This window comes from Hyalella azteca, unplaced genomic scaffold (assembly GCF_000764305.2).
Source record: "Hyalella azteca isolate HAZT.00-mixed unplaced genomic scaffold, Hazt_2.0.2 contig8063, whole genome shotgun sequence".
NCBI lineage: Eukaryota > Metazoa > Arthropoda > Malacostraca > Amphipoda > Hyalellidae > Hyalella > Hyalella azteca.
Window position 1 is genome coordinate 13,049 of NW_025938169.1, and position 23,834 is coordinate 36,882.

General features: G+C 48.0%; 1 protein-coding gene across 1 annotated transcript; it reads left to right on the forward strand.

Annotated features, from left to right (window-relative positions):
* Positions 1–3,146: 3,146 nt before the first annotated feature.
* Positions 3,147–13,292, forward strand: LOC108665839 (mucin-5AC). Its single transcript, XM_018152645.2, has 2 exons — positions 3,147–4,857; positions 12,237–13,292. Exons 1-2 carry the CDS (start codon positions 3,465–3,467, stop codon positions 12,965–12,967), a joined length of 2,124 nt encoding a protein of 707 aa, XP_018008134.1. The 5' UTR covers positions 3,147–3,464; the 3' UTR covers positions 12,968–13,292.
* The last annotated feature ends 10,542 nt before the right edge of the window (positions 13,293–23,834 follow it).

Below are 23,834 nucleotides of genomic sequence, written 5' to 3' on the forward strand. Positions count from 1 at the left end.
CTGGAAAGGGTCGGCAGGTGGAGGGGTCTGGAAAGGGTCGGCAGATGGAAGGGGTATAGAAAGGGTCGGCAGATGGAAGGGGTCAGGAAAGGGTCGGCAGATGGAAGGGATCTGGAAAGGGTAAGCAGATGGAGGGGTCTGAAAAGGGTCGGCAGATGGAAGGGGTATGGAAAGGGTCGGCAGATGGAGGGGTCTGAAAAGGGTCGGCAAATGGAAGGGGTATGAAAAGGGTCAGCAGATGGAAGGGGTCAGGAAAGGGTCGGCTGATGGAAGGGGTCTGGAAAGGGTCGGCAGATGGAAGGGGTCTGGAAAGGGTCGGCAGATGGAAGGGGTCTGGAAAGGGTCGGCAGATGGAAAGGGTCTGGAAATGGTCGGCAGATGGAAGGGGTCTGGAAAGGGTTAGCAGATGGAAGGGGTCTGGAAAGGGTCGGTAGATGGAAGGGGTCTGGAAAGGGTCGGCAGATGGAAGGGGTCTGGAAAGGGTCGGCAGATGGAAGGGGTCTGGAAAGGGTCGGCAGATGGAAGGNGACTCAGAAACCTGGACTCAGAAACAGGGTCTCAGAAACCTGGACTCAGAAACCGGGACTCAGAAACCTGGACTTAGAAACCAGGACTTAGAAACTGGGACACAGAAACCTCGACTCAGAAACCTGGACTCAGAAACCGGAACTCAGAAACCTGGACTCTTTAATCTGGACTCAGAAACCTGGACTGAGAAACTTGGACTCAGAAACCTGGACTCAGAAACCTATACTGAGAAACCTGGACTGAGAAACCTGGACTCTGAAACCTGGACTCAGAAACCAGGACTTAGAAACCGGGACTCAGAAACCTCGACTCAGAAACCTGGACTCAGAAACCGGAACTCAGAAACCTGGACTCTTTAATCTGGACTCAGAAACCTGGACTCAGAAACCTGGACTGAGAAACCGGAACTCAGAAACCTGGACTCTTTAATCTGGACTCAGAAACCTGGACTCTGAAAGCTGGACTCAGAAACCTGGACTCTGAAACCTGGACTCAGAAACCTGGACTCAGAAACCTGGACTCACAAACCCTTCTCCCAGAGACCGTGCGAGAAACCCAGCGGGGCACAGCAGCCAGATTCCTTCTTCGGCGCTGGGAAGCAAAAAAAAAAAAAATCCAGCGCCTGGATTTTGGTGGCGTGGTTCCAGCGCCTGGATTTTGGTGGCGTGGTTCCAGCGCCTGGATTTTGATGGCAAGGATCCAGCACCTGGATTTTGGTGGCGTGGTTCCAGCGCCTGGATTTTGGGAGCATGGTTCCAGCGCCTGGATTTTTGGGGCAAGGTTCCAGCGCCTGGATTTTTGGGGTGTGGTTCCAGCGCCTGGATTTTGGTGGCATGGTTCCAGCGCCTGGATTTTGGTGGCATGGTTCCAGCGCCTGGATTTTGATGGCGTGGTTCCAGCGCCTGGATTTTGGTGGCGTGGTTCCAGCGCCTGGATTTTGGTGGCATGGTTCCAGCGCCTGGATTTTGATGGCGTGTTTCCAGCGCCTGGATTTTGGTGGCCTGGTTCCAGCGCCTGGATTTTGATGGCGTGGTTCCAGCGCCTGGATTTTGGTGGCATGGTTCCAGCGCCTGGATTTTGATGGCATGGTTCCAGCGCCTGGATTTTGATGGCGTGGTTCCAGCGCCTGGATTTTGGTGGCATGGTTCCAGCGCCTGGATTTTGATGGCGTGGTTCCAGCGCCTGGATTTTGGTGGCGTGGATCCAGCGCCTGGATTTAAGTCAGAATTTGAATGACTTGGCAAAATTTCGTGGCGGGATTAAAGTTGCTGCCAAACCCAACCAGACCACTTGAACCCTCCCACACAACCAGGCTTACTTGAACCCTCCCATACAACCAGACCACTTGAACCCTCCCACACAACCAGACCACTTGAACCCTCCCACACAACCAGACCACTTGAACCCTCCCATGCAACCAGGCTCACTTGAACCCTCGCACACAACCATGCCCACTTGAACCCTCCCACACAACCAGGCACACTTGAACCCTCCCACACAACCAGGCTTACTTGAACCCTCCCACACAACCAGACCACTTGAACCTTCCCACACAACCAGACCACTTGAACCCTCCCACACAACCAGACCACTTGAACTCTCCCACACAACCAGACCACTTGAACCCTCCCATACAACCAGACCACTTAAACCCTCCCATACAACCAGGCTCACTTGAACCCTCCCACACAACCATGCCCACTTGAACCCTCCCACACAACCAGGCACACTTGAACCCTCCCACACAAACAGGCTTACTTGAATCCTCCCACACAACCAGACCACTTGAACCCTCCCACACAACCAGACTCACTTGAACCCTCCCACACAACCAGACCACTTGAACCCTCCCACACAACCAGACCACTTCAACCCTCCCACACAACCAGGCCCACTTGAACCCTCCCACACAACCAGACCACTTGAACCCTCCCACACAACCAGGCACACTTGAACCCTCCCACACAACCAGATCACTTGAACCCTCCCACACAACCAGGCTCACTTGAACCCTCCCACACAACCATGCCCACTTGAACCCTCTTACAAAACCAGACCCTTTTGAACCCACCACGCAACCACGCAGGGTTGAAGGCAGGAACTATGGTTGGCTGGTAACCACTCAACCACGCAGGGTTGAAGGCAGGAACTATGGTTGGCTGGTAACCACGCAACCAGGCAGGGTTGGAGGCAGGAACTATGGTTGGCTGGTAACCACGCAACCACGCAGGGTTGGAGGCAGGAACTATGGTTGGCTGGTAACCACGCAACCACGCAGGGTTCATGGTAGGTTATTGTGGTTTTTTCTTTCTCGGTCCCAAGTCACAGCTGCAAGATTTCCTTTGTGGGACAGTTGCCAAGTGCTCATTTATGTGCCAGCTTTGCCTATCTCTTATCTGCGCACACTTCAAAGTAAGATAATTCTGTTGAATCAGGTGCCAGCGAACTGCTGTTTCTTTATTTTATTGGTACATAGATTAGGAATTTAATGAATGATATGTAATTTCGACAGTTATTGTTGTTTATAATCATAGAATATGGCGATACTTGGTAAAGAACCGGCTGTCATTCGTGTACGCCAGACGCCTCACCAATCCATTCTGATCAGTCGCCGCTGGCTCTCAGTTGAGGTAGGGTGTCGCTGCGCCTGCTCCGTGTTAGGGTCCATGTGACGAGTGCTGCCTAACTTCCGCCGACTCACAAAGCTTAGTCTGCCGCTCACTGGCCGGTGTTTGTTCCTTAAATAACGTGTGGCATTTTAAAATATTTATTAGTGTGTGAATTTTAGAAATTTCATGAATAGTTTGTCTGCAGTTAATGATTCTAGGCGTGAATTTGTTGTGAACGGAAATGAAGATATAACGAGTTCGGTTCATTAGGACAGTGTTTCACGTGACGAAAATTTTTGCCAGCGGTGAAAAGTGCCTGGTTTCGAGATGGTGTCTGGAGTCTACCATAGCAGATCTACCTCTTCATCTAGCATGGGGAGCATCTACTCACCTACCCACGTTCAGAAAAGCAATGGTAGATTCGATCGAACAGTTTCATACCAACTCTACCAGCGCGGTCAGCAACGGCCGCTGCATTTAGATTCTACCAACTTAGACTACTCGAAGCAACTACACGTAGAGACGTCGGTAGAATACGATCTACCCTCCCACATCTACCCTCCGAAGGATGCTGAACCTATCCTCATGATCGACACCGAATTTCATAGAAAGAAAAAGAGGGTTAAAGCAAGTGCTTCTACTTCGCTTAGTTTTTTAGCTGGTGGTTCCCAGGCTGGAACCAGGATCTCTAATGGTACCAGCAGCACTAGTAGCACCAGCACCTACTGCACCAGGAGTACCATTGATGGTGAAGATAATGAACCATGTTTCTGCCATGGCTGCAGGCTAGCAATCATCACGGGGAATGTCACCAGCAGACGACAAACTAATTCCTCATCATCTCATCCCCAACCTAACATCCCCTCATTCCCAAGTACTTCAGCGTACGCCCCCCGCAACCCCAAGGGGTGCAGCATACCTATAATCACGGTTGACTCCCCAACCCTTCCCCCCGCTAAACCAACCCCGGTTCTCAAATCCACCAAGAAATCCAAGGCGGTTACATCGGTTGAAGCCAATATCCAAGAACTACACCAGCGGTACCAGCAGTACCAGCAGCTACCACAACCTACATCACAGCTACTCTACCCGCTACCACCGCCTTCATACGCTACCGCCACCGCTACCACCAACCTCTATGCCTTCGCTGGTACCAGGACCGCATGTACCACAAACCTGTGCCAGAACGCGATGTGTACCACATGTACCACACCAATGGTAGGTGCGGGACCACCAGACCTGGTACCACACGCTATCGCCACGGCCCACATCGTCAGGTCCCGAGGGTCCCCCAAGCTACGTACCAGAAGGCACCTACCAGCAAGTACCAACACCCATCTCCCCCAGTACCTTCGTAGACCGCGTGCCAACACCATAGGCCACGCGAGTACCACTCAACAAGTACCAATCACCACCACCACCATCACTACCACCAGCTACTTACCGGACCCCAAGATCACCACCCCTGGCAAGCCCCCCCGCGACACCCCCTCCCTGCTACCCCGCGACACCCCCTCCCTGTTATCCTGCGGAGGTCCTGCGCTATTATCCTGCGGCCCGGAGTCTGCGGTGCGGGGACTTACAATATCCGCAGGCAGGGGGGCGCCCCCCACCCCCGCTGTACCCCAGCGGGGGGCGTACAGCCTCGACACCCGCGTGGGGGACACGGCACAGCTCTACCCCACCCCCATCACCCCCGCCGACCTCACCGTAGATGGAGGTGGGTGACAGTGGGGGAGGATGGGTGACACCGGGGTACTTGGGGCACTTGCGGGCTGGGTGACAGTGGGGGGATACTAGGGCCTAGGGGGCTGGGTGACAGTGGGGGAAACTAGGGCCTAGGGGGCTATAGGGGGCTTGGTGACAGTAGGGGGTACTAGGGCCTAGGGGGCTGGGTGACAGTGGGGGGGTACTAGGGCCTAGGGGGCTGGGTGACAGTGGGGGAAACTAGGGCCTAGGGGGCTGGGCGACAGTGGGGGGTACATAGGACAGTAGGAGTCACTGGGGGGGGGGGTGGGGTTGGGTGACATTGGGAGGGCTCTGATAGGAATGGCCGATGAGGCAAGCAGTGGGTGAATGGGTGAACTAGCGAGTAAACCAGCAGGTAAACCAGCAACTTAACGATTGGGTGCGCGTGATGAGCCTAATGGTTTTAACAAGCCGTGGCATGATGGCTGATGGCTGCATGCTGCGCCGTGGCATGATGGCTGCATGCTGCGATGTGGCATGATGGCTGCATGCTACGCTGTGGCATGATGGCTGCATGCTGCGCTGTGGCATGATGGCTGCATGCTGCGCTGTGGCATGATGGCTGCATGCTGCGCTGTGGCATGATGGCTGCATGCTGCGCCGTGGCATGATGGCTGCATGCTGCGCCGTGGCATGATGGCTGCATGCTGCGCCGTGGCATGATGGCTGCATGATTTAGTTTATGTCGATAACGCGTCAATATCGCGCGGCCCGTGCACCGTTATATATACGCCCCCCCCCTCCCTGCCTGCTAAACATGCCCCCCTCATTCCCCTAGTAAAATAAGTGATTTATTCCCCAATCGGGGATGGGGACCCGGGGGAAAGGGAGTAAGGTGGGCCTAGACTTCCAATTGTCCCAATTTTGGACCCAAAGCCCATGCGTCGGAAAAATAAGCCACGTGCCAATTAAAGGTTGGCCCAAGCGATGTCCAACTGATCTCTTTCCTTCCTTAGTTTCCTTAGCATTTGTTTGGGACGTAGCAGTCCCAGGCCACGATGTCCAACTGATCTCTGTGCGATGTCTAATTTTCGTCCGACTGGTTTCGAAATGATGGCAAATCCATGCCTTGCTGTTGTCCAATTGGTGGCCAATAAATGCTTGATAAATTGATAAATGCTTGAATAGTGTCCACCTGGTGACCAATTAATGTTTCCTAGTGTCGCCTTATTGATGTTTAATAAATGTATGATGTCCATTTGATGCTTAATAAATGTCTGACTGATGTCCATTTGATGCATAATAAATGTCCGACTGATATCCATTTGATGCTTAATAAATGTCCGACTGATGCCCATTTGATGCTTAATAAATGTCCGACTTACTTCCATTTGATTCTTGACGAATTTTCAACTAGTGCCCTAATTATGGTGGATAAATTGAATTCCTAACTATTTTCAAACGGATGCCCAACTGTTAACGAATTTCTGTCACCGCCGTGATGACTCGAGTCCCCGTAGGAATAGCATTGCGGACGTCGGGCAGTATACCTGACCGCACCCGTACAACGAAGGCAATTTTTCCTTTTTTTTTTTTGTCGCTGAATTATCCATGGTCAGTTCCTGCCCTGGATTGGGGGCGTGGATTCTTGGGTTGGGCAGACCACCAAACGAAATATTATGTAGAAAAATATTCTCTTTAAATCTTTAATTTTGAGGCATTATTCCGGGGTATAGATGAATTCTTTAATTTAATATAATATTATTTTTGCATTTTATTGTAAAAATGTAATATTTGGTAGAAAAACATTATCTTTAATGTGGAGTCATTATTCCGGGGTAAAAATGAATTGTAAAATTTAAATATTAGATTATTTCTGCATTTTAATGTGGAAATTTAAGCATTGATTCATTTTCAATAAATAGCAATTCTTGTTCTGAGGTCATTGCCTTTATCAAGCCTAAGGGAGCACCCCTTATTCCCCATCCCCCCATTCAACAGCACCCATTCCGCTTCCCATTATGGAACTAGTCAGAGCTGAGCATTTCATACCTGCTCCTATTCCTCCATACCTCAACGCACTGCCCCATTATACCCAGAAATGTGCTGCCCATTATGAGCAGGTTTAGCCCACGCTGCGCTGCCCGTTTGTTGTTCTCTGTCTTAGTTTTCTCCGTGCTCCCTGCTGGCTTTCCCAGCCACCACCACACCAGCTGTCCCAGCCACCACCACTCCAGCTGTCCCAGCTACCACCACACCAGCTGTCCCAGCCACCACCACACCAGCTGTCCCAGCCACAACCACACCAGCTGTCCCAGTCACCACCACACCAGCTGTCCCAGCCACCACCACACCAGCTGTCCCAGCCACCCCAGCCACCACCACACCAGCTGTCCCAGCCACCACCACACCAGCTGTCCCAGTCACCACCACACCAACTGTCCCAGCCACCACCACACCAACTGTCCCAGCCATCACCACACCAACTGTCCCAGCCACCACCACATCAACTGTACGTCCCAGCCACCACACCAGTTGTCCCAGTCATCACCTGACTGTGTCCCAAGCCCACTATGTTGCCAACAACAATCGTTAAATTTTCCTCCTTTTAATTAAAACGTTCATTCCACAACAATCTAAATGATAACTTGATGTTTCAGTTCTATAATTGAACCTGCTACGTTATTCGAGGCGTTGACTGAGAACCTCCAGTAGGCACTGAAACACAAACGACGTTAGGATTCGGGTAGGAGTTGTGTAGGATTCGGGTAGGAGTTGTGTAGGATTCGGGTAGGAGTTGTGTAGGATTCGGGTAGGAGTTGTGTAGGATTCGGGTAGGAGTTGTGTAGATGTTATAGTTGCGTTATCGTCGTGTTATAGACGCTTTATCGTTACGTTATCATCGACGCTTTGCCGTTACGTTATCATCATGTTATGGTCATGTTATCACCGCGTTATCGTCGTGCCATGTCCCCCACAAGCCCTGACCCACTATTGGCCGACAAAGTGAGTCAGAGTAAAACAAGAACCCCAGCAGCAAACAACGAGGAAATATCCCGCCTCCCCTCCCCTTTCCCCTCTTCCCTCCCCTCCCTCCCCGCGGCTGGGGGGAATTTCCAACGAACAACTGAGCCTTGTGGGGACTTTTCCCTCCTCCTCAGCTCCCCTTCATTCATTCCTCTTCCCCTTACTATTCCCCTTTCCCTTACTATTCCCCTTTCCTCTTATCCCTTCCCCTTTCTTCTTATCCTTCCCCTTCCCTCTTATCCCTTCACTCATTCCTCTTCCCCTTAATATTTCCCTTTCCTCTTATCCCTTCCCTTTTCCTCTTATCCTTCTCTTCTCCTTTCCTCTTATCCCTTCTCCTTTCTTCTTATCCATTCCCCTTTCCTCTTATCCCTTCACTCATTCCTCTTCCCCTTACTATTCCCCTTTCCTCTTGTTCCTTCCCTTTTCCTCTTATCCCTTCCCCTTTCTTCTTATCCTTCCCCTTTCCTCTTATCCCTTCCTCACCCCCATCTCCCATTCCCTCGCATGTGCCCCATACGGTATGCCATCAAGCCTTCCCCTTCATCCCTGCCCTCCCCTCTTTCTCTTCACTCCCCTTCCTCCCTGAAAGTGTTGCCTTTCCTCAAGTTTGAAATTTAGGGAAAGTTAGAGTCGTTGTTTCCTTTCTGCGTCCCCCTTCTCCCCTTCCTCTCCTTTCCCTCATCCACTTCCCTCTTCCCTTTCTTTCCCTTCTCTAAGTTCTTTCCTTTCTCCCCTTCTCTCCTTACATTCCTTTTTTCCCTCCCTTCCATCTTTCATCCCATTTTCTTTTATTTCTTTATCCCTTCCTTTCTCCCCTTCACTCCCCTTTTTCCTCCCCCTTCCATTCCCCCTTCCCTCTTTTATCGCCTGAGGGGAAACTGGCTTGAAACCTGAGATAAAAATGTGCTGAGGGTAGAATATGTGCATGTGTAGGATTCGGGTAGGAGTTGTGTAGGATTCGGGTAGGAGTTGTGTAGGATTCGGGTAGGAGTTGTGTAGGATTCGGGTAGGAGTTGTGTAGAAGTTATTTAATGATATCCAGTTCAGGATATCCATGAATGAGCAGCGATTGGGAAACCCGGATATTTTCGTGGAAAATTTGACGCGATGTCCGTTCACGGAAATCGTTTAGTTTAAAAAATTGAACGTCATTCTAGCGGTGCTGACGGTGAAGTGGTGATGTCATGATGGTGTTGTGATGGGGGTATGATGGTAGTGATGTGATGGTTATGGTGATGGTGGTGATGATGGTGCCCGTATGCCTCCCAGGGTGCGGGCTTTGTTTGGCCGCTACCTCCCGCGGGGCTCGCGTTACGGGCCGGGCTGGGCTGGTGCTGGGCTGGTACTGGGCTGATGCTGGGTCAGATTGAGCTGGACTGATGCTGGGCTAGTGCGGATGCTGGTGCTGGGCTGGGCTGATGCTGGACTGGGCTTGTGCTGGGCTGGGCTGGTGCTGGGCTGATGCTAGTGCTGGTCTAGTGCTAGTCCCGCTGTCGTCAGAGCCACAAAGCTCTCATTGTTTCAGCCCCGCAACAGCGACGCAGTTTTGCAGCACATCGTTATCGTCCCGTTATCGTCGTGTTATTCTTGCGTTGTCGCCTTATCTTCGTAGTGTTGTTATTTTGTTATCGTCGTGTCATCGTGTTTTAGTCATGTTATCGTTGTGTTATGGTGCGTTATCGTCGTGTTATGGTCGAGTTATCGTCGTGTTATAGACGCTTTATCGTCGTGTTATAGAAGCGTTATCGTCGTGTTATAGACGCGTTATCGTCGTGTTATAGTTGCGTTATCGTCGTGTTATAGACGCGTTATCGTCGTGTTATAGTTGCGTTATCGTCGTGTTATAGACGCATACCACATAGGATTTTTTTCACTTTTTTTATTCGTAAAATTTGGTTTCATCTTTCTTTTTTAATTTAGATTTTTATAATAAATGATGACATCAGTATTCTAGAATTTTCGATCCGAACCAGAATACTCCTCATGCTATTCCTACCAGAATACTCATGCTATTCCTACCAGAATACTCATGCTATTCCTACCAGAATACTCATGCTATTCCTACCAGAATACTCATGCTATTCTACCAGAATACTTCTCATGCTATTCCTACCAGAATACTCCCCATGCTATTCCTACCAGAATACTCCCCATGCTATTCCTACCAGAATACTCCCCATGCTATTCCTACCAGAATACTCCTCTTGCTATTCCTACCAGAATACTCCTCATGCTATTCCTACCAGAATACTCCTCATGCTATTTCTTCCAGAATACTCGGTACTATTCCTACCAGAATACTACTATTCTGTTCTATTCCTACCAGAATACTCGTACTATTCCTCTACCAGAATACTATTCTGTTCCATGCCTGCTCATGTTTCCCCTTCCCTCGCTCCTTTGGCCCCTCGTTCACTGCTCGCCTTTGTCCCTTTCCCTTCCTTTTCAAAGCCCCTTTCCTTTGTGGAAGTTTCTGCCTTTCCCAGCGTGTGAAATGTGAACTTCAAGTCCCGTTCCTGTGAACCTTTCACGTGAAAAAAACGTGAAAGGCGGCAAGCGACCAAACTTGAAAACCAACAATGCAAGTTATAAACTTCACCCATTCACATTTTTCATATATATTATTACTCATATTTTGTGGCATTCGTTCATACATGAGTGGAATTATTGGAATTATTCAGAAATGAATAAATGAATGCAGACAAAGGCGCGGCCGCTGTTTTGTGAGGAGGCAAAGGCACGGTCGCTGTTATGTGAGGAGGCAAAGGCACGGCCGCTGTTATGTGAGAAGGCAAAGGCACGGCCGCTGTTTTGTGAGAAGGCAAAGGCACGGTCGCTGTTTTGTGAGGAGGCAAAGGCACGGCCGCTGTTTTGTGAGGAGGCAAAGGCACGGTCGCTGTTTTGTGAGGAGGCAAAGGCACGGTCGCTGTTTTGTGAGGAGGCAAAGGCACGGCCGCTGTTTTGTGAGGAGGCAAAGGCTTCTTCGATTCGCTCTTTTCGATGAGAAGAAAAGCGTTGCCTTTCCGAGAGGAAAGAAAAGAGCCTAGCCTTCCCCGAGCCTGTCTTCCCCCAAGCCTCAGCCTTAGGCTCAGCTCACCACACGGCCTACAAAAAAAAAATAAACGGAAAAATTCGGCCCCGAGAGCGGCAAGATTAAACGAAGCGACCGTTGCCGTGCAGGCCTCTAATGACCACAGAAAACGAGCCTGCGCGCCACAGAAAACGACCGCGCCGAAATTCTTCCATGGGAAACTCTTATAAAAACCGAAAATCCTGCGACTTGCCGTGCGGGAGAAAAAAACCTGTGCGGTATAGGCGCTACCTGCCTCCTGAACCTTTCGGCTGGATAAGGACCGGGTTTGTGTCGGGTAAAGGAGCCGTTGTGGCAGGGTTTGTGTCGGATGAAGGTGCGGTTGTGGCAGGGTTTGTGTCGGGTAAAGGTGCGGTCATGGCAGGGTTTGTGTCGGATGAAGATACGGTTGTGGCAGGATTTGTGCCAGGTAAATGTGCGGTTGTGGCAGGGTTTGTATCGGATGAAGATACGGTTTGGTCTGGTTTTGGACTTTTGGTGGAACAAGGGTTCGGCAGGAATCGAGTTTCGCGGTTATGTCCAGACCACAACCGTGCTGTAATGGTGCAGCTATTTTAACAGCGGAACTGACACGCAAAGCTATTTTGATGACACACACCCGACACAACCCGACACACGCACACACCCGACACACGCACACACCCGACACACGCACACACCCGACAGACCCTCGTTGGTCCCGATGTCTCGAGGGGAATAAGGGGAGCCCCGCTGTGAGGGCTGCTGCGCTGAGAGGGGAGATGGGAATGAGAGGGGAGACAAAGGGAGAGGGGGCGACGAGGGGAGGGAGGGGAAATTAAAGAAGAGGGGGAGCTGGTAATGATAGATAAATCGGGGAATAAGAATAAAGTTCGATTAATAAACATAAAAGCCTTTATTGAATGTGTGAAAATTAGGGTGGCGTAGAAACGTTGGAAAATGAAGATAAAGAGGGAAGTGCGGAGAGGGGAGCCAGTTGGGGAAACGTGGGTATGTGGGAACTTAAAATTACTGTAGGAATTGTAGTTACCTGGAAGTCTACAATTACTGTATAAGTAACAATTACCGAAAATGTTTCATGTTCGATTTCTTAGTATTTTGTTCACAGCTTTTATGTTCAATATTTGCAGTCACGTTTACGGTCAAAGTTTGTGACTGCGGCGAATCGATGATATCTCAGGCCATCGTAGCGCGACTGGATACAGCTGATATCATCTATAAATATCATCCATTGACATCATACATAAATATCATTCAAGATATTTAGCAAGCTAATACCTCACTAACGAGCTTTTTTTTCTCCTTTGCAGATTACTACCAGCGATTGACCACCGCACAAATGGACACATCCATCAGCCAACTCATCGATGGTCATACGTCTCTAGCGGCCACCAGTGACGACCCCTCGTCGTCCATCACGGCCATCATGTCCACAATGTTCGCCACGCAATCATCCGACTTGCGACTTTTCCTACAAAACGAGGACGACAGCTCATCCAGATATGCACGGCAGCGGTTAAACCCTTCCACTTTGTCTAGAAACCTTACGTCTTCAGCCAGAAACCTTTCATCTTCCTCTAGAAACCTTTCATCGTCATCTAGAAACATTTCTTCGTCAGCTAGGAACCCAAATCCTGAACCAATTTCCCTGCAGACCTACCATAGGATCCCTTCTAACACTCGTCCAGATTCCGCGACCTCCGCCAGTTCGTCCGGGACTTCTACCCCCTCTTCAGCGCGTCCACACGTTATGTCCTCAGTTGTGGGACCTGGCAGTCCCTATCCTGCGGGGAACTACTATAATTCGAGGGAATTTTCGTCTTTTTTTGAAGGGAATTTTGCAGCTGCTTCACCGCATTCCCATTCCAGTGGATCCCTGTTCGCAGCCCAACCTTTGTCCCATGTCGGCAACGTGCTGGGGGTGTCCACTCCTCCGCAGTCCACTATCCCTTCCACACCCTCAACCCCGGGGTCTAATACCTTTTTTACAACCATGTACTCTCATCTGAACAACCAACCGATCTACAATCTTGTTTATTAGACCACTCAAACCCCGCTCTATAGACCACTCCTACCTCTCCGCTATTTCGACCATATTCATCTTCCATGTTTTTCTGGTTTTCGGGTTATTTTAAACCAGTTTTTAGGTTGTTTTAGCAGTTAGGATTGTTTTTAGCAATGATTGTGGGTTGAATAATGAATATGTCCCAATAAGAAGGGTTGTTGATGGTTGTGTGATTCTGAGTGGTTCTGACAGTGAATCACGTTACAAAAATACAGGAAATGAATAGCGTCAAGTTTTAAATCGTGACATTTTTGTATGAGCATTTTTATTCGATGATTTTCTTAGAATCGCATTGCTAATCTGTTTTAAGTTGAATATTTTGTATGGTTTCCATGACTGAATGTTGTGTTGGTATCGAACAATTAGATGACAAATAATCATATTTAATTTGTATCTCATTACTATTGTATAAGTGGTAGGTTATTGTTATGTTTAATGACTCGTTAGATTCTTCTAACGCGCGGCATTCATACCACACTAATGAGCTTAACAGGGTAATTAGTTAGCCTAATTAGTGATATTTTGCAACACTTTCGTTGGTCGTAGGTATTACGGTGATCGTAAATACCACGATATTGCCCTACCAGGCACGGTACAGCCCTACCAGGCACGGTACAGCCCTACCAGGCACGGTATTTAGGGTCTGGAGGGTCTCGCTCTTAAGGGCCTGGAGGGTCTGCACTCTTCAGGGTCTGGAGTGTCAGCGCTCTTTAGGGTCTGGAGGGCCTGCGCTCTTTAGGGTCTGGAGGGTCTGCGCTCTTTTGGGTCTCGAGGGTCTGCGCTCTTTGAGGTCTGAAGGGTCTGCGCTCTTTAGGGTCTACGCTCTTTAGGGTCTGAAGGGTCTACGCTCTTTAGGGTCTGGAGGGTCTACGCTCTTTAGGGTCTGGAGGGTCTACGCTCTTTAGGGAATGATCGCTATAAGTCGTAGGTTAACGTCAAATGTTGTGATTCTAACGCTTAAGTTTAGTATTTTGTGTGATTTTTGTGCATACATTGTACAGTGAAGTACTTGCTTTGTACGTGGGCATTGTACATATATTACTGGTACTGCAGTTATTAAGATGTAGGTACTATGATGCATTATGACGCACTATGATGCATTATGACGTACTATGATGCATTATGACGTACTATGATGCATTATATGACGTACTATGATGCATCATGATCTACATAGTTTCGCCCTGACAACCGCTGATCGTGTATCGGTCGTCAGGCGATAACGGCATTACGAGTGATTAATTGATAGCCTTTACGTTAACTAATTGCTAAATAGCTTAATTAGCCGCTAATTAACTTAATTAACCGCTAATTACCTTAATTAGCCGCTAACTACCCTAATTAGCGGCTAACTTCGTTAATTAGCAGCTATCCACGTTAATTAGCCGCTAACTACGTTAATTAGCCGCTAACTACGTTAATTAGCGGCTAACTACCTTAGTTAGCTGCTAACTATTTTAATTAGCCCATAAATACCTTAGCCGTCGACTAATGAGATTTGCAAACTAAACTTCAGGCTTTTAGCCAAAATTTTGTTTTTGAGCGCATGATAGGAATAACATATCTTCGTGTGTAAGGGGACCGAATTCGGTCAACTACTGCAAATCACCACTGCTTGACTTTTATTTTGTCTGCTTTAAGTATATTCAATATCTATTCTTACTGCAAGTTTGCTCGAACTATATGTCTCTACTTCAAGTCTACTTGAACTATGTGTCTCTACTTCGAGTCTACTTGAGCCTTCTACTTCGTCTGCTCTAATTCCACTTGGCCTCCCTGTTCTTCTTGAAACCGATTTTACCTTCTTTTTTTCCTCTCGAACTTTCTGTAATAAGTGCGATTTTTTATTAGTTTGTTATATTCTAGCCTTGTTGAAATATTTTGATTTCTGTAATCAATAGTTTATCAAGTCCGCGTTTGGAGGACCTTCCCTAACAAAATTTAGACGCGGGTCCGACTCTGCATCAGGCGCCGCCCAGGACTCGGGGAGCACGTAAATCAGCCGCTGATATCAGCCTCGGCCGGGGTTGAAGTGCAGCCTCTGGGCGGCTTGTCCGACCAACTCTTGTTATACTTTCAGGACACACTTGTCATACTTTCAGGACACACTTGTCATACTTTCACGACGCACTTGTCATACAATCAGGACGCACTTATCATACTCTCAGGGACTCCATACCGTTGGAAATGAGATTCTGACTAGACGCTGAATTAGACCGTTTGGCCAAGAAAACTCTAAAAGGAGTATAGCGACTCGTTGACAGAAACCTTGGCGTTACTCAATTTTTGTTGACATTTTTGGTGATTATTATCGGTGGCGCTTGGCTGGCGAAATAATTATCTGCATGAATCTTGATTGCTCTTTATTTTTTATATGTTAACGCACCACCAAAGCTGGTGCGGTTGCCACATAACATATCGCTTTTACTATTATTCGCGGCTTTTATTTATTTATGTTTTCTGTTGTGAAATTGACTGACTGCCTTTGATGAACGACGCTGCCACTATTCACTAGCCTTATTTATTTTGTCAGTGTTATTTATTCGAGTAATATGTCCGCTTGTCAACTCGCACCACTTGTGCAGCTGCCGTTGAGTTTGTTGTCAGCGGTTCTGTTGTTTGTTCAGCTCTTATTTTCTCAGGGTAAATAGCTCGACCGCTACGGGTTATTGTCGACGTTACCTTTATCTTTTTACAATTTTTCTACGGTTCCCCGTTATTCTATAATTTTCAGAAACTTCGAATTTTTATTTCTATTTTCCCAATTGCTAGTGCATTATTCTCCTTAGTTTACTTGGGAAATTTCGAAATCATTTTTGTGCCCGCGTCTGTTTGGCCGCTCTTGGTCGTTGCTTTTAAAAATTTTGCCCGGAGTTTCCGCTATAGTTTTTATTTTTTATTATTTTTTTTTGCTGAAAATGTGGATCCTTTGCGAGCGAGCTCAGAATTTTCAACAGTGACGGCTGACGTTTTCAACAGTGATCAACAATAGTAGAGGTCTGTTAGACCCTGGGCTTAAATGAACGTGGCTTTTTTGTAGGTTAGGCTAGTGTGGGGATACGGCTGTATGGTCACGGCCTTTTGACCGTTGGCATGTAAAAGCATAGGCATGTAAATAATTAGGTATGTATATGCATATAGGCATATACATGCATGGGCATGTAAATAATTAGGTATGTACATGCATAACATGAGTGCGTTAGTTAATAAGACGCTGGGCATATATACGAGTTAGTTGTGCTAGTGATTATAACTATAAGAACTTCTTGTACAATAACCTAGAAATATTTTAACTAATTAACTACTGTATAGTTTGGGCCAAGAGCATTTCTTAAGTGATAACGGGCGTGTCATTTGAATAACTTTGTACATAAACAAATAAAGTGATAAACTCGTGATAATTGATGACTTTTATTTTCCTACCATTGGTTGAAATCTAATAATTGATTAATAACAATCATTGTTTGGTTAGTGGTTAATTAAATGCCAGCGTTCAGGGGCCATACTTTCAAAACTCGCTAAGTGAACGTAAGTACTTACGCTCTATTTTCTTGTCTATGATTGGTGGATTTTGCTTGAAAGGCCGTCAATGATTGGCTGATGAACTTACGATCTCTTAACTTTTTTTGAAAGTATGGCCACAGATGACGTCATTAATGGTTGATGTCACACTCAAAGTAATGAATGGATCATATTGTCCAAATATTGACACACTTTCTTACACACAGCACAGAGAGCATGCGTAGCACTGATACGCCCTTTTTCAGGCCAAACTGAGTCAGGATGACTCAGAAACAAGGGCAAATAGTGCATCGGTATATGGACAAAGTCTCGCTTATTTCTGTGAGTGTAGCCTCACCCTCGCCTGGAGCGAGGATATTTGATAGCCTCAACTTATCCTCCCTGTTGGACATCGATAGCAACTTCGACGGATGAAAACAATTCGAATTTGACGAAAAAAAATGAAAATAAATTGTCCGTACGAACAACAACAACAACAGCCATACGCGCAGTTTGTCACTGAGAAAAATTAACGCGTCATGATGTCCTAATAGTGACATTTTCAGCCCCCCGTACTCATACGCCATGATTAATGCTTCTTCTTCAATTAATCAATTTCAATTATTTAATTTCAATTAATTAATTTTTATCATTATTAATCCGTATTGTGTTGGTACCTAGGGTAGAAAATTGAAAAATTTATTTTCATTGATCAATATTACGAGTTCTTATACGTGGTTAATAATTGTTTGAATTTTAATGTATGAGAACAATATACAGGCTATCATGTATGTTGTATAAGAACAATACAGACTCGTGTATAATGTATAGTCTGGCACCAGAAATTCAGGTGACAATCAGAGAGATTAATCTGATATATAATAATTTATTAATCAGAGTAATTATCCTTGATCAATCTTAGAATCGTTTAACCTTTCATTTGACTGGCTTGAAACAACTGTATATTATCACACATGTATATTATGACACATTTGTATTATCACACTTGCATATTATCACACATGTATATTATCTTACATGTACATTACGACACATGTTTTATCTGCATTAAAACGAGAGTATAAATTCATACATAGTTGGCCTGAAGTTTCACAGGCTAAATAATTTCAGGTTCAACATGAAGGTTGGTTTACAAACTTTAAGTTAATGCAACAGTGATTATGAATTCTAAAGCAACTTTATTTAACGATGAATTTTGAATAGAATACCTACTGGCTTAATTATCTATATCTATTTTTAGTACACATTTGATCTTCATTAAATTATTATCATCGAGTAATCATCTGAATGATGTTGAGGTCAGTAAAGAAACATATTTTATATATTATGTGGAATAAAAATTATCCGTTCAAATTAATTTTCGTCGTTTTACTGCAATAATAAAACTAGCGCCGTATGGAATGCTGCATTTCAACTCCCAATTGTCTGTTAACCTCATATTTCGCAGTGAAAAATATCTTATCATCATTACTAATTATCATGTGGATTTTATAGATCAAGTTTTCGTATTTCATAGTTCAAAACGTATGAAATATGAAATACGTTTCAAAACGTATTTCATAGTTCAAAACGTATGAAATATGAAATACGTTTCAAAACGTATTTCATAGTTCAAGGTTTCGTGATGGTTAATAGAATTTGATATTAGATTATTGTCGGAGAAAGTTTAGCACGCTCTGTATTTGCCTCAAAAATGTTCGTAAGTTGTTTGAATAATTAGAGACAGGACTGAAATATGGCTTCATACGTCAACCAATGATTTATATAGCATAAATGATGCTATATAAATGCTAGATATGAATGATGCTAATGCTATATTTAGCAAGAGTGAAATAATGTGAAGCAAGAGTGGAAAATAATATGGAGAAGATTTTACTAAATTTTATGACTATGAAGTAAAAAGTTTAGTTTCAAATAATGTAAAGATCGAGTTTCTTTTGAAGTTTCAGAAGCAAAACTTTCACTCAAGACTAGCGTGAAGCAAGAGCTTCAGTTCGAGATAACGGGGGGCTTCAGATTTAATTTTTTGTGAATATGAATTCCGGATTTCAGTTGAATGTTGGTAGAAATATTTCCTTGTGTGTCTGTGTAGTACCATACGAGGACGACCTGTGTGTTGTGTGTTTAGGTAGTGTGTGTGTCTTTCGTGTTTAGTGTGTTGTGTGTGTGTGTTGTGTGTGTTTCGTGTTTAGTGTGTGAGTGTGTGTGTTTCGTGTTTAGTGTGTGAGTGTGTGGTGTGTTGTGTGCGTTACGTGCGTGTTTTGTGTGTGTGTGTGTGTGTTTTGTGTGTGTGTGCGCCACACAGCGGCCTCCCTTGTGTGCTGTGTGCCGCTGCTATTCATGAAGACTGCAAAATGAATGAGGGGGAGGGGGGGGCGGTGCACTAAGGGACATTAGTGAGGCTTTGTCCTAAAATCAATGCACAATTTCCTCTGTGTGGGTCATCCTGACCCATTTTTGCCCGGTAACAGGGCGTATCAGTGCTACGGCCGCTCTCTGCTCGAGGTGTGGGTAAGAAACTGAGTCAATATTTAGACAATAAAACACATTAATTTCTATGAGTGTGAATGTCCCTCCCTAACGCTGGATATCAGATGCCCGAAGGGACCGTACGGTCACGGCGTTCGTACGGTCACGGCGTTCGTACGGTCACTGCGTTCGTACGCTGTCTCTTATACACATCTANCGGGTAGGGGTGGCGTTACATATGGCGGGTAGGGGTGGCGTTACATATGGCGGGTAGGGGTGGCGTTACATATGGCGGGTAGGGGTGGCGTTACATATGGCGGGTAGGGGTGGCGTTACATATGGCGGGTAGGGGTGGCGTTACATATGGCGGGTAGGGGTGGCGTTACATATGGCGGGTAGGGGTGGCGTTACATATGGCGGGTAGGGGTGGCGTTACATATGGCGGGTAGGGGTGGCGTTACATATGGCGGGTAGGGGTGGCGTTACATATGGCGGGTAGGGGTGGCGTTACATATGGCGGGTAGGGGTGGCGTTACATATGGCGGGTAGGGGTGGCGTTACATATGGCGGGTAGGGGTGGCGTTACATATGGCGGGTAGGGGTGGCGTTACATATGGCGGGTAGGGGTGGCGTTACATATGGCGGGTAGGGGTGGCGTTACATATGGCGGGTAGGGGTGGCGTTACATATGGCGGGTAGGGGTGGCGTTACATATGGCGGGTAGGGGTGGCGTTACATATGGCGGGTAGGGGTGGCGTTACATATGGCGGGTAGGGGTGGCGTTACATATGGCGGGTAGGGGTGGCGTTACATATGGCGGGTAGGGGTGGCGTTACATATGGCGGGTAGGGGTGGCGTTACATATGGCGGGTAGGGGTGGCGTTACATATGGCGGGTAGGGGTGGCGTTACATATGGCGGGTAGGGGTGGCGTTACATATGGCGGGTAGGGGCAGCGTTACATATGGCGGGTAGGGGTAGCGTTACATATGGCGGGTAGGGGTGGCGTTACATATGGCGGGTAGGGGTGGCGTTACATATGGCGGGTAGGGGCAGCGTTACATATGGCGGGTAGGGGTAGCGTTACACACCCCACACCCCGCTGGTCAGGTACGCGGTTAGCGTCGGAAATTCCTCCGCTGACCATCATACCCTTCACCCCACTTCACCCACCACTCTCTTCATCACTCTCTTCACCCACCACTCTCTTCACCCACCACTCTCTTCACCCACAACTCTCTTCACCCACAACTCTCTTCACCCACCTCATCACCCACCACTCTCTTCACCCACAACTCTCTTCACCCACCTCATCACCCACCACTCTCTTCACCCCTACTTCACCCCACCACTCTCTTCACCCCTACTTCACCCCACCACTCTCTTCACCCATCACTCTCTTCACCCACCACTCTCTTCACCCACCACTCTCTTCACCCACAACTCTCTTCACCACCACTCTCTTCACCCACCACTCTCATCACCCACCACTCTCTTCACCCCTACTTCACCCACCACTCTCTTCGCCCCTACTTCACCCACCACTCTCTTCACCCACCACTCTCTTCACCCACCTCTTCACCCACCACTTCACCCACCACCCACTTCACCCCACCACTCTCTTCACCCATCACTCTCTTCACCCACCACTCTCTTCACCCCTAGTTCACCCACCACTCTCTTTAACACTTCACCCACTTCACTCCTTCCCCCATCACTCCACTTCTCACCCCCTTTCTTCCTCCTGCACAAACCTGCTCTCGTAACATCGTTCATATCTTCATTCTAATCAGGAATGATGAGTAATATCATCACTCATCATCATCATCATTATTTTACTCACCGGTGCTGAACATAAGTCATCATTACTCACCATATAATGCAGCCTTTTTTGGGGCTATAAATCTTTAATTCCATATTAATAAAATTTGAATGACTGAATTTTTTCCCAATATTTTTACGCAGAATTTCTTAAAAATTAATGGAAAATACGAGCCAAATAAATAAGACGTGTTAAGATGAGAAATTAGATATGTGAAGACAGGCTTGAAAATGTATGGAAACGAAGAACCTATAATTTGAAGGCTTTAAAAATGTTCAAAAACTGATAGGTATATAGATGTAAAATTTTGGGAATTGGATTTAAAAATTGTAGAGAAAATGCATGGTATCCAGGATACCGAGCAGCACGATGCTGGTATCAACTATACCGAATTGATGCCATTTTTCAATCCCCCACGCTCCCCATTTCCCCACGCTGCACATTTCTTCACTTCTCCACGCTCCCCATTTCCTTACTCCCCTTACGCTCCCCATTTCCCTACTCCCCTTACGCTCCCCATTTCCCTACTCCCCTTATGCTCCCTATTTCCCCACTTCCCCCACGCTCCTCATTTCCTCATTCCCCCCACGCTCCCCATTTCCTCATTCCCCCCACGCTCCCCATTTCCTCACTCCCCCCACGCTCCCCATTTCCCTACTCCCCTTACGCTCCCCATTTCCCTACTCCCCTTACGCTCCCCATTTCCCTACTCCCCTTACGCTCCCCATTTCCCTACTCCCCTTACGCTCCCCATTTCCCTACTCCCCTTACGCTCCCCATTTCCCTACTCCCCTTACGCTCCCCATTTCCCTACTCCCCTTATGCTCCCTATTTCCCCACTTCCCCCACGCTCCTCATTTCCTCATTCCCCCCACGCTCCCCATTTCCTCATTCCCCCCACGCTCCCCATTTCCTCACTCCCCCCACGCTCCCCATTTCCCTACTCCCCTTACGCTCCCCATTTCNCCACTGCCCTGGTAACTAGTGACGCCCACTGCCCTGGTAACTAGTGACGCCCACTGCCCTGGTAACTAGTGACGCCCACTGCCCTGGTAACTAGTGACGCCCACTGCCCTGGTAACTAGTGACGTCCACTGCCCTGGTAACTAGTGACGCCCACTGCCCTGGTAACTAGTGACGCCCACTGCCCTGGTAACTAGTGACGTCCACTGCCCTGGTAACTAGTGACGCCCACTGCCCTGGTAACTAGTGACGTCCACTGCCCTGGTAACTAGTGACGTCCACTGCCCTGGTAACTAGTGACGTCCACTGCCCTGGTAACTAGTGACGTCTTCCGCTGCCCTGGTAACTAGTGACGTCCTCCACTGCCCTGGTAACTAGTGACGCCCACTGCCCTGGTAACTAGTGACGTCCACTACCCTGGTAACTAGTGACGTCCTCCACAGCCCTGTAACTAGGGACGTCCACTGCCCTGGTAACTAGTGACGCCCACTGCCCTGGTAACTAGTGACGTCCACTGCCCTGGTAACTAGTGACGTCCACTACCCTGGTAATTAGTGACGTCCTCCACTGCTCTGGTAACCAGTGACGCCCACTGCCCTGGTAACTGGTGACGCCCACTGCCCTGGTAACTAGTGACGTCCACTGCCCTGGTAACTAGTGACGTCCACTACCCTGGTAACGAGTGACGCCCTCTACTGCCCTGGTAACTAGTGACGTCCACTGCCCTGGTCACTAGTGACGTCCACTGCCCTGGTAACTAGTGACGTCCACTGCCCTGGTAACTAGTGACGCCGCTGCCCTGGTAACTAGTGACGTCCTCCACTGCCCTGGTAATTAGTGACGTCCACTGCCCTGATAGCTAGTGACGTCCACTGCCCTGGTAACTAGTGAAGGTAACTAGTGACGTCCACTGCCCTGGTAACTAGTGACGCCCTCCACTGCCCTGGTAACTAGTGACACCCGCTGCCCTGGTAACTAGTGTCGTCCACTGCCCTGGTAACTAGTGACGCCCAATGCCCTGGTAACTAGTGACGCCCTCAGCCCGGGTAACTAGTGACGTCCACTGCCCTGGTAACTAGTGACAGCCTCTAAAATATATGGATCTTTTTGTCCAAATATCTAACCAGTAGTTACACGTAGCACAGGTGCGCCAAACTGAGTCAGGATGACCCACGCAGGCGTAAAAAATTCGTCAGTTTTTGGAACAAGTCTCACTTATTTTTCTGGGTGTATGAGGCCTGTGGGGAATTTTTTATCTCTGCACTCGCGTCGCAGCGGCGGGGAATGTTGGGGAGGAGTGGGGAATGTTGGGGAGGAGTGGGGAATGTTGGGGAGGAGTGGGGAATGTTGGGGAAGAGTGGGGAATGTTGGGGAAGAGTGGGGAATGTTGGGGAGGAGTGGGGAATGTTGGGGAGGAGTGGGGAATGCTGGGGAGGAGTGGAGAATGTGGCGCGGCTGGGGAATGCTGGGGAGGAGTGAGGAATGTGGCACGGCTGGGGAATGTTGGGGAGGAGTGGGGAATGTGGCACGGCTGGGGAATGTTGGGGAGGAGTGGTTAATGTGGCACAGCTGGGGAATGTTGGGGAGGAGTGGGGAATGTGGCGCGGCTGGGGAATGTTGGGGAGGAGTGGGGAGTGTGGCACGGCTGGGGAATGTTGGGGAGGAGTGGGGAATGTGGCACGGCTGGGGAATGTTGGGGAGACCTATGGTGGGGAAACATCTAAGCCTGATATTACAGAGTGAGCCCACCAAATCGCTTCCCCACCTCCCCAACCCTCTCCCCTTGCACCCCCCAGCACTTTAGTCCCTTCCTCCCCACCTTCCCCCTCTTTTCCCCATTCACAAGGACGGAAAAGGGAAACCAAAAAGCAAACAAAAAATAAAAATAAGGGATACTAAGGAGGGGGATTAAGAAGAGGGGAAGAGGAGGGGTAAAGGGGGAGGATGGGGAGCGAGATGATCAGGGGGAAGAGTCAGGGAGAAGGGGAGTAGGAGGGGGAAGAAGGGGAGGGGGAAGCCCCGCTCGTGACGTCACAGGCGAGGCTCGTTTTTTTCAAAGGTTGCCACC